At 39.6% G+C, this 17,698-nt stretch overlaps 2 protein-coding genes and 1 pseudogene across 2 annotated transcripts; 1 reads left to right on the forward strand and 2 right to left on the reverse strand.

Moving 5' to 3' along the window:
* Positions 1–2,884: 2,884 nt before the first annotated feature.
* Positions 2,885–3,712, reverse strand: LOC110046254 (tetraspanin-33 pseudogene; annotated as a pseudogene).
* A 1,243-nt stretch (positions 3,713–4,955) lies between these two features.
* On the forward strand, positions 4,956–11,494 carry LOC110046248 (uncharacterized). The gene has a single exon (XM_020751938.2). It carries the CDS (start codon positions 5,919–5,921, stop codon positions 8,037–8,039), a length of 2,121 nt encoding a protein of 706 aa, XP_020607597.2. The 5' UTR covers positions 4,956–5,918; the 3' UTR covers positions 8,040–11,494.
* Positions 11,495–15,161: 3,667 nt separating this feature from the next.
* On the reverse strand, positions 15,162–16,967 carry LOC110046251 (transcription factor HES-4-like). Its single transcript, XM_020751941.2, has 4 exons — positions 16,735–16,967; positions 16,505–16,600; positions 16,129–16,216; positions 15,162–15,910 (listed from the first exon to the last, which is right to left on the reverse strand). The coding sequence occupies exons 1-4, from the start codon at positions 16,783–16,785 to the stop codon at positions 15,366–15,368; spliced, it is 780 nt and encodes a 259-aa protein (XP_020607600.2). The 5' UTR covers positions 16,786–16,967; the 3' UTR covers positions 15,162–15,365.
* Positions 16,968–17,698: the final 731 nt, after the last annotated feature.

A 17,698-nucleotide genomic window follows, 5' to 3' on the forward strand; every position in this document is an offset into this window, starting at 1 on the left:
GTAAGCCATTCCTTTTTGCACTCTTTAGCTGTTCTTTTTAGCCCTCTGCCACATAATTTGGAAGTCTTCTCACAGGCAAATTAAGGTCCTAGTTATCTTATTGGATGTGAAAGGATACCACCTCTCTCAAAGTTCATTTTTTGCAAATTTTGAAAATGGGATTTTATTGTTTAGTGAAACATCCGGTAGCTGTTCGTTCACCCCTTTTGAAGTGTTTCTCCTTGTCATTGGAAATTGGCAAAGCAGTCATTTTTGACACTGTCGTGTTGGAAAATCCAATCCTTTCTTTTAGAATTCTTTGGGTTTTTTGTTCTTGTGTTGCTTTGTAAAATTAATACTTTTACATTTCCAGTATCATTTTGGATTAATCTTCCATCAATCTTTGTAGTTTTCCAACTTCTTGGAAAATAGTGAAATCCAAGGTGGCAGATCCGATCCAACAGAATAATTACGACAATATGAAATTTTTATTCTTGCATAATTTACAATAATACTATCAATACAACTATAGATAAAAATCTAAATAATGGTAAACATGGATAAAAAAAACCATGCATTCACCAACTAAAAAGGACTTGTGGAGCAAGCTGACAGCGGGCTGTCTACTTAAAACAAAAGTTATTAAAAATAATTGTGATGTGTTTTTTTTTTTAAGTGAAAACCCCCAGTGTCCAACCAACACCCCCAATGTGCCATGGTGGCGATGCAAGTTTACTTGTAAATATACAAGTGTGTCAAGGGTCTAATTCACTCCATTTAAAATTCAGCCACCCTATAAGATGACCACATTTTTCTGGCTCACCAGTTGTCATAATAACACACTATTACTGTTTCACTAGAAAGAACACCACTTGTAAAATTCATCTGAAACTACATCCATATCTTGGCTAGTAGGGACATTGATCACAATGATCATCTCCCACTTTTTTGTGGTTACTTGTGCAAACAGTCAGTTTGTCTTAATATAAAAAGAAAACTACACAGTTGCTCGAGGATTGGTTTAGTTTCGTGTCAAAAACAAATATAACTAGCTGCACTCATTAGTAAAATATTGTTTTAACCACTCGCAAATAAAATTCATAAAGAATTATCCGCTCTATGATAGGCCTTTTGCAACAGTTGGTCACAGTATGTGCTTTAAAAGAACACGCTGATTTTAATTAGTCATTGGTAACGCAAAATGTTATCAGAAATGGAAAGAACATTTAGAAATAAGCTTAAAAGCAAATTTTCAGCTTTTGTATCCTTTAAGAAGGGGGACATGGGGCTTTGCAGTGTTTTGGTGGTGATTGTTTTTCTGATGCAGTGAATAAGATCCCAACTTGCCTTGTTGCAGTGATTTCAAACCCTACGGTGTGCAATGTTTGTGTTTTTCATGCTACAGTGTTTGGTGAAAAGAAATTATCTGTGGTGCTGTAGTTTCTTGTTTAACCTTTGTCGGACCTAAATTTAGCATGTTAACTTTGTTCATCTGTGCAATTTACAGCTGTATAGCAAGCATGTACCACTGTGCTTAAAAATCCAGTTACAGTTTTTTGACCTTTACAGACATCAGCGGTACCAGCACATGGGCAATGACAAACCTTGTGATGTGTTTTATTTTTGTAGAAAATTATTGAGGTATAAAAGTATCATGTCTAATGTAGACGTTCTTATCATGGGTCTAATATGTTGCAGTGATGGTGCTTCGTTGACTTTTCTTGTGGTGATGCAGTGTTCATTAATTTTTTTCTTTTGTGATGTTGCAGTGTTCAGAGCCCCCCATGGCCCCCTCTTTAAGAGGGAATTTTTATGCATGGTAGAAATTAGAAGGATTTGTGTGGGAGGAAGACACTTTGCCCTCCTGTCACTCTCCAGTTGTTTTCCATACAAATCCTTATAAAATCTTTGACTTTTGGTTCAAGAGCCTAGAATTTTCCAGTCTTCCTAATATTTTACTGCTTTCTATTTTCAACAGTTATATGCCAGTAGCTTCCTTTTGTAGTGATTAATAATGGCAAAGATTTCTGGAGGGCAAAGCTTCCTCGCTTCAATTCAAAACCTTCTAATTTTTGCAATAATTATTCAAATTGTCATTAAATCCCATTCAGCACCCTTAAATGGCATTGATCTGTAAATTGGTGTTCTGGCTATTTAAAACATGCTCTTTCCAGTTATAAAACAATTCTTTTAGCTATAGTTAAAAGTTAAGACATCAGTCACATGACCAACTGTTACAAGAGGCCAACACTTTCCAGTGCTGCAGCATTTTCCTTGTCATTTGAGAGGTTAAGCATGACGTCTACGGCAAACGGCAAACGGCAAAAATGAAACTTTTGCCGTCACTTTTCAGCTGTGTGTACAGTAGAGGGAAATTATTTGTATTTGCAATGAATAGTAGGAGACATTATTCCACTTTTGTGTGCTTTATTTATGGATTAGAAGAAAAGAACTCAAAATCAGAAGTTATCTTTGCCGTTTGCCGTCTGCTGTTAACGTCATGCTTAACCTCTATTATCACAGGCATTTCAGAGTGAAAGGACTGGGCAAACAATCTATACGTACAAGTACAATGTACTCAAACTGTGTAATAAAAATGTTAACTAAAATTTTCTTCAGATACACTTTTTCTCACGAAACAACAAGCGAATTCCCGAGATGAAAACTGCTTTGATGGTAGTTTTACTTTTAAAAGTTCCTTTCTTTAAAAATTTTTTGCATGTAATGTTTAACTTACATCTATTTCCCCTTAATTTCCGTGCAAGCGCTACAAACATTTATATACGTAAATTTTTCTGCACACTATTTACAAATACGCTTACTTCCTAATAGATAAAATCTAATGCTTTTGTAAAATTACACGGAAGAACACAGTCAGACACAGTCCAACGGCAATATACAGTAGTTAGTTTCGCCCTTGCATGGCAAGGACATCTTTGATATCTCCAGTAAGTCGCCGGGAGAGGCAGAACCCAATGAGCTGTAACACGGGTAAACAGGCTGCAATAGACGCCATTAAAATCAGATTACCCCGAAACCAATCTTCCACTCCTTTCAAACATCCCTGAGTGTAGACAACGCTTTCCGCTTCGCCCTCTGAAATCGCCAGAACGCCAAATCCGCACTGAGAGTTCACTTCGTCCGTAATGCAACATGAATAGGGAACCCCGCAACTCTCGATGGCCGGAGACGAGCAATTATAATACGGATTCCTCTCCCAGTCGGAGTATTTTTCAGAACCGCAACACTTCAACTCCTTCTGCACCGTGTCCATAACAAGTTGTAAATCGGGATCGTCCAAGTAATTCTCGATCATCTTCCTGAAGGCACTGTCCATCTCTGTTTTCACTTTTTCCGAATATACGTAGCCGAGAATGGCGGCAGTGATCTCCAGTAACAACATAAAACCGAGCATAAATGAATAAAAGCGAAGCAGACATGTATTCTCCCTCAGTGCACCCAGACAGCCAGCGAACGAAATCACGAACATCACGATACCAATGCCTAACAGGATAGCCGCGGGATCTGTGGTCAGACGGCTAATTTGACCATAGATTTCCTGTTTTTCGATCATGGCGTACACAGCGATGGCCAAGATCAAACAACTTGCGAACCAGAATAAAATGTTCATGGAAAACATGAAGTATTTCACGCAGTACGTCGACTTTTCAGGATACGATTCTTGACGATTGTCATGAGGTCGCATGGGGTGAACCCTCGTGGAACGACGCATATTGCTGTTGTATTCTAAATGCTTTTCCTGCTATCGAAGCTATGGATTCTCTGGCCACACAAGTCTCACAGATAGAACGATGAATCTACTTTAAAACTACTGTGTTTGCTTCTGCTAAGGACTTTCTGAAATTGAGACATCGCTGACTCTTCACCATGACAGTAACCGTGAACGTCATTAATTTGTCGTCAAGTAATGATTGGACATCGGTCTGTTTGCGAAGAGTCAGTCTTTCTCCGTGTGGTACACGCGCGAACGCACGCGTGATTCTTAGTATATCGCGAGACAGCCTTGCTAGCTGAAAATAAATCATATGCCACTGGACGACTAGGATCTATAGGTTAGAGCAGTAGAGGAGACATCTTTCAATTTCGGGGCGAGGGGCGAGGGCAGCCTGCGTAGCACGCGTTTTCAAAAAAGCACGCGAAGGGAACGAAACTGCGAAAAATAAGGAGCAGGGGAAGGCCAACCCTCACTGCCTCCCCACTATTCCCGAATTTTTTGCTCACCACAGACGCGCGCCGCTCGCCCGCTTGCTCGCTCGCTTGTTCGATCAGGACAGGAAACGGCTGCTACGCAGGTTAGGGGGATTTTTAAGATTAATTTTGCATTCAGTTGTTTGCTCCTGGAAGACTGCGTGTAATTCGCCAGAGATTACGCGCTGCGCTGCCTGTTTTTCTCTACTCTGATCATGTAGAAATCAGAAGCATATCACCTACGCTTCTGGTAGAAATACATAAAACCGGGATGTTACTTAAACCGGAAACATGTGGTATGCTGTACTCTTCATGGAAAATCAACTGCGACGGATGGTGGAAAATAATAAAACAAAAACCCAAAAAGATTAGGTTTATGGGTAGAGGTAACTGTTAGGATATAAAGCGTTAGGATTAGGAGTATGTTAAGCGTCAGGGTTAGGGTTTACATGGTTAGAATTAGGGCTAGGGTTAAGTTTTAGTAGAGTAAGGGGTGCGGAATACCGCTGACCCATTGTCCAGTTCCTCGTTCATCGTTTTAGTTATGTCCACGACTACCTCAGTGTCACTAATTGGTAGCACTTATTACGTACGGGTCAAAATAAGTTTGGGTCATACTCATCACAAATGTTTCAAAATTTTCTACGGCTACACGTACACGTAGGCTGCCTACGCCCACCCTACACCCCGTCTTTTTTATTGGGGGCTCGTTGGATTTCTACTGTCCGGGCTTTCCTAATATAATAGACCAATTACGATATATTATAATTCAGCCTTAAACGATAGACCTCAGTGCGAGGCTCTGGGGAATAACCACAGCGTTTGTGGGGTTTCTTCCTATCCCCAGAGCCTCGTGCTGAAGTCTATTGTGTTAGGCTGAATTCTAATGCCGCGGCGGATCCAGACCTTGAGCTAAGGGGCTGGCCCGGTTTTGTTTTGCTTACCCTGGGGTTTTTTCTTCCTTCTATGATTTTTTCTTTTCTTTTTTTTTTTTTACCCAAAATAAAGGGGAGGGGTGCTTCCCGGGCTACTCCCAAAGTTCCGCCACTGTATTAGTACAATAGATAGATAGATAGATAGATAGATAGATAGATAGATAGATAGATAGATAGATAGATAGATAGATAGATAGATAGATAGATAGATAGATCACTTTATTTATACAAATGTAAAAATTAAACAATATTGTCATTATAAAAGTAATGATGTAATTACAATAATAGTAATTACAATAATGGATGGTGTGAAACAAAAACATCAACACCAGCTGGAAAGAACGTTTTTTTTGTTTCGATTTGTTGGTGTTGTTGTTGTTGTCCCCTTGAGGGACTTTGACAGACTGTGATACAGACAGCTTGCACTCCAGTTCCCGTAAAGTGCAAGCAGCGTTCAACACCGAAAAGGCCACAGTTTGGAAAACTTTTCCATTACATCCAAAAAATATATTTAGCTCAATTTTGATAAAGATATATAATTTGAACAGGGTCTGGTGCTGTGAAACCAAGTGTTAATGCATTTTTTCTGTTACTTTTCATTTTTCTTTCTTGGGAAGCGAGAAAACGTGACAATTTCGGAAACCCTTTGAAAGCACTGGACGTGACAGAATGACTGGTCACGTGAAAGTGAAAGAAAGCGAGTCATATTTCCTTTTGCAGATGTCGACACTCGCGGGGTGAAGTGAGTGGGCCTTTGCTGTTTTTCTGCCATTTTTCAGCGTTTCACAGCGAAAAATGGCCATTTTTTTCAACAAGGATGTCTGTGAACTTCTTGAAAACAGGAAAGTCATCATTATCGGTGATTCTATCCAGCGTTCTGTTTACAAAGATCTCGTTTGCCTCTGGACTCAGGAAGACAGCCGCTATTTATATCAAAGAGAACTGCGCGCGAAGGGCGAACTGACCTTTCTCGGCGACAAATTGCTCAGTGGGGGAAAGCTTGAAGGAAAAATGGTGAATGGCGTCGGCTACAGAGAGGTCCGAGAATTCTCAGACGGCAGAGCTTTCTTCAAGTATTACTTTGTAACTCGGTCGTACGGTGAACACATGGCGTCCATTCTCAATGAGTTGAAAACATGTCAGCCAGACGTAATAGTCATGAATTCGACCTTTTGGGATCTACACCACTATGGCGACAATGACTTGCAGCAGTATAAAGAGAACTTAGACAGGCTACTCAAGGACATCACGGACAAGTTTTCCTCAAGTTTGCTGTTCATTTGGAACGCTGCCTTGCCCCTCGCCGAGAGATGTAAGGGAGGTTTTCTTCGGAAGGGATTTCTTACAATCCCGGTCGAAAAGATTAAAACAGCGAATAAATTCGCCTGGCTAGCCACCACTGGACAGAGGAAAATCTACTTAGATCTATTTACCGAGCTGAAAAACAAGGAAAATTTCAAACAGGCGGAGGACGGCATCCACTGGGGAATGCGTGCTCATCGAAAGATCTCGAACCTAATTTTGACTGAGGTGTGTACGTCATGGAACAGGAAACTGCCTGATCCTCCCCCGATGCCAAACCAAGCTAGCTATTACCCGGACAATGGCGATGACGATTACTGGAATTCAGCCCCTCCAGCGTCGTATGACGATGGTGATGAGATGGAATACATGAATTATGTTCCATACTGGAGTCCCTTCTATGATAGATATCAAACCCCATCACCTGTCCTCTATGAAGCCCCTAGACCTTACCCCAGTAGCTTGGGTAGTTTAGGTTTGAGTTACAGCATGCCATTTGTTTCGCAAAGGGCAAGGGAATATCAACCCATTCCTGCAGCCATCCCTTATCCATTTCAGAGGAGATATCCGCCGATTCAAGAGATGCAGTTCAATTTCGGCACACCTCCGGCTCAGTACTATCAAGGGCAATATTTGTTTAAACCCGCATTTTACTCTGAACCCCTTCCTTCCAGGACGTATAGTCCTCATGTCACCAACCAATTCAGATCACTTCCATTCAAAAGCCCAGGCTTGCTGCCAACACCCCTGGGCCGCCCATCTTTTGCCTTTTTCAATGAAGGCAGCTCCAGTTACAGAGATCGCTTTAAGAAGCTAAGTAACCCGAGTGTAAAGTGGCGTAGATATAAGGCAAGTGCTACCACTGGTGTGGCTACTCCCTTGAACACGGCTCAAAATTCTAGACCAAGTCAGACACCCCAAAATTCGCTCATTAATGGAGCTGATTCTGCTCCCACTGTTAATAGTTCTGAGTTGTCAGATCTTAACAACAATGAGGAGCAAAAGAATTCTCTTGTAGAATCATGTTCTAAAGCAAATAGTGATAATGCAGTTGTAGAAACGGGGGTACTTCCTGAACAAATCAAACCTAAGTCTCCCACCAATTCGACCACTCCAGTAGGGAGCAGTGATTCTGTCCCAGCTGTGAATGAAGAAGATGCAAGTGATGGAAATGATGGTGCAAAGACATGTGGAATTAAAAGGAAACGTGAAGATGATGAGAGTGCAAATACAGAGGAATCAAATCCTTGTAAGATTGCTCGTGAAGAAAGCACGATCTCTGATGCAAGCATAAGTGGAGTGAAAAGAAAGCTTGAAGATTCTGAGCCTGTGAAAGAACCAAGTGTTCTTAAAGATGTACAGGAAAATGGTTTCACATCTGATGATGCAGAAAGAAGTGGACTGAAGAGAAAACGTGCAGATACTGATGATGCACTGGAAGAACCGAAGCCCTCCAAGATTCAGCAGGCTGAACAGTTCTCACCAGGTGATTCAACGAACAATCGTGGAGAAAACCAGTTTGCTGTGGAGTCCAATGTACTTGGAGTCACTGAAGAGAAAGGTACTGCTCATGACATTGTCAGATGTTCTTTGACATATGACAGTTTTATCTAAACACGGTTGATACAATCTTCCTTTTTTGAGACAGTATACTCTTCAGGGCTTGATTAGAAGGTACTGAAAAAGGATGTTTTATTTTTGTAAGACCTTATTGCATTTAATTGCTAGATTGTTGTATATTAGCTATGGGAAGTAGATGACGAAAACAGCCTTTATCCCCATTGTACATGTTGTAAACTTGAGGGATTCAGATAAATTCTGTTTTTGTGTAGAAGTGTTACTGTTATATTGAAATGATTCAAAGGTATTACAAAAAGTATATGTTTTCTTGTTGGAATCAGTCACATTTCCCATTGAAGTGAAATTGAAGACTTTTGAAAAACGTTTAATAAGGTAAATTTGATATTTAAAGTAATATGTTATGTTTCCCATTTATTTAGCATAGTGATATTGTATTTTTATCACGTAGTTCTCAGGTTGCATAAGTTAGATTATTTTATGTGAAATTATTTTGGAACTGAACAACTTGCATTGTTGGGCATTAGTGCATGCTGCAACTTCCTAACAGATTCAGTTATCACCTGCTTGTGGTCCTAATTTGTTTGCCACTGGGTACTGCGTATACATGCCACTGTATTTAACATTACAACTGTATCATAAATAGCTCATCTTTCTATTAATAGAAGATTCAACATGCTGACTTTTTGCGTTTAGAATATGAAAGTAAGCTAAGAAACATCTGTAGCTTGAGAGTAGTCCTAAAAAAATCATTTTGGCCTTGTGATTTAACATTATTGAAAATGATTTGCTGAAACCCAGAGCTAGCTTTATATGATAGGCTTTTACCACTGGTATGCCTTATGCGGGGATGCAACAAAGTAAAACAAAACTAGGCTGGCTTTTTAGGCTTTTGTCCAAGTCTTGTATTTGTATTGAAAGTGAAATTTCATCACAAAATTCAAAATTTCAGCCAGCTTTCAGTTAGCCAGTGAAATTAACAGGCAGCATCCTTAGCTACATCTCTGATTTACACCATGAAACAAAACTGATCTAAGATACTGTTATAAGTACGAATTTTCAAAAACTGCAGTCAGTGATTATTTTGGTAAAGAATATATTAGGTAAACAAGAAAAGGGATCTAGTTTATTTAATTTTGTACAGTTCTTATCATATGCAGTTTGCAATGTTTATGTAAATGCTCACAAATTAATCATAAATCAATCATAAATTATTTTTTATTAAGTTAACAAAGAGCTGAGTAAGTACATGTAGTTGGTGACATATTTGGTAACTGGTCATGTCAGGTAGACTTTCTAGTTGAAATGGTCATTCTGAATCCATGTAGTCAATTTGCTTTTTTGATAGCCAACAGTTGATGCATGGGCTGTTAGCTCTAAAATTGTGAAGTAAAATATGTTTTTCTATAAAAATATTTCTAGTCATTGCTATGTCAAAACAAGACTTCTGTGCAGTGGATGCCCTCATTACAGCCTTAGTTAAGTAGGTACTTGTTTGGTCATAGGAAAATGCTTAGACATTTTCTTAATCAAAGGACCCCTTTAATACGACCAACCCCTGTTTTATGACCTCAATTTTATGGCCCACTTGTGGCGTTATTATAGGATTCCACAGTACTTTCCTTATTTTTTTTTTTTTAATTTTGTGAAGGCATGTGTGCTATATCATGAAGTAATCCTCCCAGATACTGTTACTTGAACTTGTAGTTGCCAGTTTGTTAAGCAGTAAACCAGACCTGGTCCTGGAGATAACAACGAGATGGTTCACTAGCAGGGTGCGAGGGTAATAAGCAATTTCTCTGCTTCCATCTGTCAAGTTACAGTGTGACTACTCTAACCAAGCCCACCCTACAAGATTTTCCTCAAATTTAACGAATAAAACTCACGAAGGTTAACAATAGTTTTCCAACAAATTATCCATGTAATCAAGCTGTACATTACAAAGGCAACACATTTGTGGTCATTTTGGATAATTTGTTGGAAAACTAAAGTTAACCTCCAAGATTCTTGTTTATTAAATTTGTGGAAAGTTTTGTTGGGTGGCCTTGGTTGGAGTAGCTACACTGTATTTTTTTTTTTTTTTTTATAACCTGACACAAAGTTTCATTATATCAGCGGTAGACTTTTCTCTTGTACTGTTGGTTATAATGTAATTTATTTGTAAACCTGGGTCGGGTTGTTCAAATCCAGTTTAAGCTAACCCAGGATGTTTCAGTGAAGTTTTCTGTTTATATTGTTTGTACTTTAGTTTCAAGTTTGAATTATCTCAAACAATGCAAAACATAAGAAGTGAAAAACATTTTTATACTGGAAAAATTAATAGCTTGCTTTGAAATTTTTGAACCTGGGTTAAGTTTAACAGGCTTTCAAATCACTCGGCTCTGTAAATTAATTCTCCAACACTTGAAATAAGCCATATTTTTTATTATTATTATTTTGTCAGGCCTGATATGTACAATAGTCATTCAACTGATAAGTTAGCTGAAGAAACTAGGGCTTGGTGCATACAAGTAAGGAGTGCATAGAAGAAAGACCTGTTGACTGTATGGCCAAGCATGGGATTCACTGTCGGTAAATTTGGATTCAACCAGTTGAAGATTCTGAGGGTTATACTGATTTTGAGGGTGATATCGACCGATAGACCCAGTTGTCTTCATACAACACACAGCATAGGGCAAGGTTGGGGAGCACAGGGTGATGGGAATTGGGAAGCTTTCTCCCAACCCATCTCCCTCTGTGCTCCAACCTCACTCTGTGTCACACGCTGTATGAAGTTGTATGAAAACTAGTCAGCTGACACCCTGAGTTACTATGACGAGTGATCAAATTCATCAACAAAGAACACATTTGTTTTAGGATGACTATCGTTTTTCTGTACCTGTGTGGACCAATATGTGAGACCATTTTCAGAAAATTTGCTGCCATCAGCCTTCTTATCTTGAAGCTTCCTTGAAGTTACTGAGGGATTTCTTGTCTTTCTTCCATGCACATACCAGCCCTTCAATATTTTTTATTAAAATAACTTTAATTTGTTCACTCCCTGCATTTTGGTTTATAATGGTTATAATTGTAGGCTTTGGACTGCAATCCTTTTAGAGTTCCTTCTAAAAATGAGACTCTGTGCCCTTGTTTTCAATGACTGATTGGTGACTTGGCCATTTCTTGTTGACAATTCACTTGGAAAACTTGGGTTCATAGTCTAATTGTTAAATAGCAAATATTGAAAAAGTGAGGAAAGACATCCACACTGTCTCTACGCAGACTTGTTTAAAATGTTAACATGGTTCTGCGGATGGTTTTTCAAAATGGCAAATCTTTACTTTTTGACACCATGTACTATCCATTTCATTGTCTATCTATTGTATAATTGCTAAATGTAACATTGAGAAGTTTAGACTGTACCAGTATAATTAGTCACTAAATATTAGAGAAGTATTTTAACTTTATATTTACATTTTTCTATTTACAATAAAGGATGTTACTGTTCTGTTTTGCAGGGAAAGAGATTTGCTGTATACCATACTGTATTCGAGAGGTTTTTTAGCCATCTACTATAGCCACCTCCTATTGCTGGGATTTAACCCATCTTCTGGATGTTCTACCGATCCCGGGGAGGGATACTCCTGGTAGGCTCTGCCTCAAGGTCTAAACCCTTACCCTACTATAAACCATTTTCAACAGAAAACGTAACCCTCCATGAAAAATGTTATCCCTTGCACATTCCTAGAGTACCTTTTGAGCCAACCCTAAAAATGTTCTGCAAAAGTCGTTCTACCCAATAGGCCCCTTGCGACTAAGCTATCACGTGACCTACTTTTCATAAATTATGGGTTGTAACTTAGAGAATGCCATAAATTGGAAAAAGCATGTCAAAAACATCAAAATAGCCAAGCTTGAGGCTCCTGGCATTGAAGAATGAAAGTTAATGACGGTTGGAATTTAAAAGAAAAATAAGATTTGTAACGAAAAAGTTGTTGGAGAGCAAGACCTTGCTCTTCAGTAACATTTTCCAAAAATATTCTCTAACTCTACCAAAAATTCAAATTTCCATATGAACTTATTCTTTAAAGCCACGTCCCTCAAACTTGGCCATATTGTTATGTTTGATGCGCTCTTTCCATTTCTGGCGTTCTTAAAGTTATATACATATATAGAGAGATTTTTTAGCAACCGATTAAACCGCGAGCTTCTGAGCTGAGTGGCGTAATCGTTCCCTACATTTGCAAATCCGGGCTCGACTACACAATACTCGCTGATCACTGTGGGCTCCTCTGAACTAATTTTTACGCACGAAGTAAATATTTCTGCTTAAAAAAAAAAAACTTAATCTATGCAGTACGTGAATGATTCGGCAAACCCGTCCCCAGAGCCTTCGTTCCTCCCACCTGGGGGACAGAGGAAAGGGCGGTTATGGGGAGGTGGGGTAGGGGTTAAATACGACACCTATTTGTTTTCTTTCGGGGGGTGCCACATTTTTAGTAAAATTCGTGACACAATCAAAATATATTAATAAAATAGAATCCAAACAGAAATAGAGACCAACGACACGCGGTACGGATATCAAGTTTTCTTGACCTTTTTCAACAAAACAGGTGGGGTTTTGTATAAACTGTTCGTCAGTCGTTGATTAACTGGGCGTTGTCGAAAGGTTATTTTTGGCAGTTGGGATGCGCTTTAGTGACTGGTGATGTTGTGGAGTGGAGAGGTGGCCGTTGTAGAGAATTTAAAAGAAGAGCTAATGTAAGGACTGTACACCGGGACAGAAAAAAGTCGCGTTGAAGAGAGGAGGCCATTAGTGAAGGACTGACTGTATAGAAAACGCTCGCTCCCCTGCGGCTCGTATTTTTTCTAAATTTCCGTCTTATTCTCAAATCGCCGTCATGTTTCAGACATAATAATATACATGAACAAATTACTCGATTCTGATTGGTTGAGAGCAATGAAGTTCAAGTGTAACACAGTGCAAAAAGTGTAACACCAGTGCACATCACACAACGGAATTCTGGATTATGATTGGCTGAAAGACAATAAGAAATTTTCTAAGCCAACGATATCACGTGGTGCAGAAGGCGACAAACGTATTAAACCACCAGAGATTTCTTTAATCTTTACTGTAGTTGATTAGTAGATTCTGAAGAGTGGATCTCTGTGGCTTGGAAAAACTAATACGATGAAGCTTGAATACAATTGAATGTTCGCAATACTGATCGCAGCTGAAATCGAAACCCAAAATTCTAATCCTAAAACGAACTATTCATGAGCTGTCATATACAGGAAACCGCAATCGCTAAACTATTTAAGACCACAGAGAAACAGAGAAAAATAATCACGCATATTTCGCGATAATCACGCATTGTTCAAAGTCACGCATTCTTCGTAAATCACGGGTCTGGGCTAGGCTGTTCGTGTTCATGTTCATAGATCACGCAACGAGAGTAGAACTGTTCATAGCATCACGTAAAATGATGACGAAAATTTTGTGCGGAAACTTTAAAAAGAGTTTTCTCGAATGAGAAAAAATAGCTTCAAGAAAGATCTTCCGGCACTTCTTCCACGCGAATTTTTTCATGTTTATATTATTAATAAAAGCGGCTCGTGCAATTTAAGCTTTTGAAAAACTCACTCGTGCAAATTAATTCCAAATTGAACTCGAAACCGTATGATTACCTATACGAATAATGCACTGCTGTGACTTCTTTTAAAATTCGTCAATTAAAAGCACGCAGCTGAAATATGCTGAGACTAGTTAAAAATAGTGGCGTTTTGTCCTGATCGCCCTAAAGGAGACCAAAATCCGATATTTACACCTCCAAGCAAGAAAAGAGTATCCCCGAACTTTTCACATAGGAGTCTCCTCTCCCGGGAGGTCTAAACATTAACTGCTGTCGAATGAAGCCACTGGAGTTATCTTCTTTCGGACTACATAGCTATCACGGCCATAATTAAGTTAAAGGGGATTACAACATAATTCTTCACATTTTATGCTATATGCTCTGTCTGTTGAGACATAAAAGATGCTTTCAGGTTGGCGCGAGCAGCCTGGGTTTTGCACATCCACAGGAGCCTGGACTCCTGACATCCTCTATTACTAGTGCCCAGGTCCCAAATTATTTACGGGGTAAGATTTTTTTTTTCACGTCTATCAATCTCTCTTTTGCTCTGAACCCGAGGCAAGAACGAAAAAAACCGAGCGAACGAACACGATATTCCAGGGGCCGGAAACGTTCGTTCTCAGTTTTTGCGTTCTTCTTCCCGAATTTTTAAGCAAAAGAGAGACAGCTTGCAGGCCATTACGTCTGTGACTGGATGAATTTCTTTATGATATTTCTAATGCTCTTAAGGTTAGACTACTCTGCTCTAAGCCTGCGAACAGGCTCTCACACGTTGCAACACGAGCAAAGGTGAAGACTCGGGAGACAAGTGAGGGAGCGAAAAGAGTCGTTGAGGGGTCTGGCACGACGTCTTCTCCCAGCTTCTCCTTTTTTGTGTCGCAGCGCTAGAGTGCCTGCTCGAAGGCTTCACTGCTCCCCACCCCTCATAGAAATGCTGGACAATACTGGTTATCTACTCCTTAATTTTCCTGAGTGCATAGAAGGACATTTACACATATTAGTGAAGACCCTCGAGACTGAATGTATGCAAGCGCAAGTTCGCAACTATTTAAAAAAGCACTTTAAAAGCTCAGTATTAATTAATGCAACATCCATTATTTACTTACTCTCATACCAAGTTTTCTTTTCAGCCTAAAATAAATGTATTTAATTCAAGGACATTTAATTAGTTTCTTGCCCTGTCCTCTTTCCTGTCAATAATTTTTATTTGAATAGTACTGTATTCCAATCCCCAAAGTAAAAAAATTAGAAAATAAAGAAAAAATACAAATAAAAAAATGTTACATTGTAGATGTTCGCGCGCATGTCATCTTTCTTTAACGTTTGATGCTGGGCATTTTGTTTCTTTATAGAACGTCCAAAGGTCATGCAGGCCCATCTTTTGTTACCTTTTTGATACTGATATTCACGCGCAATATTTGCACAGTTTATTCTCAGTTTAATTTCTCATGAATGTGTCTGTTAAATGTAACAGAGAAATCTTAATGTTCTTACGTTCTCACAACAAACAACTCGAGAGAAAAGCTAAGACCCCCACGCGAAAAAGTACGAAAAAGCCTAAAAATTTTAATAACTCTTTCACAGTCATTGTGTACAATACAAAGAAACAATACTTGGTCGTTAGGCGATATTTACAAATTATTAGCTGTCTTTTGAAGTGTGGCAATGAATTTCACTTTTGTTTTTGAAATTACAATAAGTGTTTTTGGCCACAACAAAAAAAGGAACCTTTTTTTTGTTCCTGCATTCCTCACCATGGTCGCCATAAGGGGTCACTTTCCGTTCTTAAAACTTGTGGATCGGGAACGTGAAGTCCTTGAAAAGCTTGAAAATCGTTGACTGATTTATTAAACACCGGGATTAATTGCGGGCTAGAAACCATCGCTAAGGGAGCGTTTTGGCTCGGTACGAGCACGGCGGCAATTTTCCCGTTCGCTAACTGTCCTGGAACGATTTGAAATTGAGTGGTGTTCAACAGATTAGGGGCTGCGTCTAAACCTTTCGTTTGACTTGGAGTAGAGAGAGCGAAACTTGTTGATCCTAGAGGAGAGGCCATTGGCAAGGTGATGGCTTGAGATTGCGGCAACGGAAGCTTTTCCGGTGTCGGCGGCGCTGGTTTCATCATAGGCGCGCAGGGTGTACAGTACGAAGCGAGATGCGAGAGTAGCCGCGCGCGGACTTGCACGTCCACTCCATCAAATGACATAAGATATCGATTCACCTCGTTGACGCATTCGTTGTAACCGGCTCGATACCGCGCCATGGTGTTAGGATCTGCGGTGTTATTCACACGAGCTGTGGAAATCAAAACAAAAATATTGTATAACGCGTACATTATTCAGCCTTTGTTTTTCTTGCGTGTAACAATCATCAGCAGCTAAAAGTACGAGCGTTTAAAGCTAAACTGTTCACGATTAGCTCAGAATCATTCAGTATTGTACAAAAACAGAAACACGCTAACACACTGACGCACTGCTGGAATTCGATAATTAAAGATTCCCCGTTTTGCTTACCTGTCATATTCTGATTCCTCACTGAGCGTAAATAACGCACCGTCATTTCTAAAATGTCCGCTTTCTCTAATTTGGAGTAGCAAGACGTCTGAAAGAATGGATTCAAAGATTTGGTATTTTTAATTGTCTTGAAAACGTTAAACAGAACGCGTTGTCGAAGGTAAACCATGTAACAAACAACACCCAGACCCGGCCCATTTGCTTTGGTCACAAATGTAACTTGAAAAGGCTTGAAAGTATCGTGTTGTACTTTGTAGTCAAAGGCTCTTGGCCAAAGACATTTCAGTAAAAGGTGATCTACAATTTTTGTTTCTTTTTTGGTGATAGGGAAACCTATTCCTATATCGGAGTCATACAAAGCCATATTTTGACTTACATCTTTTTTCATAGCTTCTAAGATGAGGTTTTTTAACTCGTTCAGGCTCTGATTTATCCGTGCCCTTCGTCTTTTCTCCATTAAGGGCTTGGAGGACTGAAAAACAAAATCAAAGAGAACAGTGCTGTTTTAAAATTCTCTGGCCTCGGCAAAGGGGCTCACTGTTAATCAAGGTTGAAGTTGTACAAAAGCAAATTTTTCTGAAGTTTAGAAAGTTGTCAAACTTTTACCTTTCGTCTGTCGTCACTGCTGGGGTTGCCCGAAGGACTTTCGAGACCCATTTTCACAAAAACACGTTTGTGCTTAGGCAAATTTTCCACCTTTCTCAGAGTTTAGTCTTTCCGACACAGCCTTCTCTACACTAAATGCTTTTATGCCTCTGATTTTTCAGACCGTGGGAAAATTATCAGAGACATTTTGCTAATTCAAAAGTTATACCAGAGGGCCAATGAGAGCGCTTGTACTATTCGTTGTAAATAAACTTTTGCCAACAGAGCGTGAGAACAGGCCACTCCGATTGGTCGAGGGCTTCTTAGGACGTGGGATAAGAGTGAGTTGACTGTTGTTTAGAAGCTAATTACGTGGTACCTCTGCCATGATCCGTGAGCACACAAAAGTTCTTATTAAAACTTCATTAACCCAAAACAGACAAACCCATTGTTGTTTGTAAACCGTGTCCGTGGGAACGGGTCTCGCTGATTGGTCGAGCCGCGCGACAGAGCTCGTGCACTACAATGCCAACAGAGATGTTTAAATAAAACATTCTTTGACTACAATAACTGTTTATTTCTGCACGTGCCGAAGCATTGTCCGGGCATGATTCGCACTCGATGGGGTTCACTTATAAGATGACCCGACCGCGAGCGAAACAAAAGAGGCTGAAATTTTCCCACGATCAGCCCCGGTGCGAATGTTTATTCATGAACAATGTATGCACAACAATTGCCGCTTAAAAACAAGTCTAAACAGATACCCGAAGAAAAATTTACACAACGCTCTCTGTAAAGTGTACAGTACAATGTTTGTGGAGAGAGAAGGCGACTCAGTCATGAAATCAAGCCGTTAGTTTGTTTAAGAAAAATTCTAAAAAGGTTAGTGCTTTCGACAAAACTGTGGATGCTCCACTGGTTCGTGTTGATTATTAGCCGCACAAAAGCTCTACTCGCGTTGGGGAATGACAACTGTCAAAAGATT

Source organism: Orbicella faveolata, unplaced genomic scaffold, assembly GCF_042242905.1.
Source record: "Orbicella faveolata isolate gen_17 unplaced genomic scaffold, um_ofav_v1 contig_46, whole genome shotgun sequence".
Taxonomy (NCBI): Eukaryota; Metazoa; Cnidaria; class Anthozoa; order Scleractinia; family Merulinidae; genus Orbicella; species Orbicella faveolata.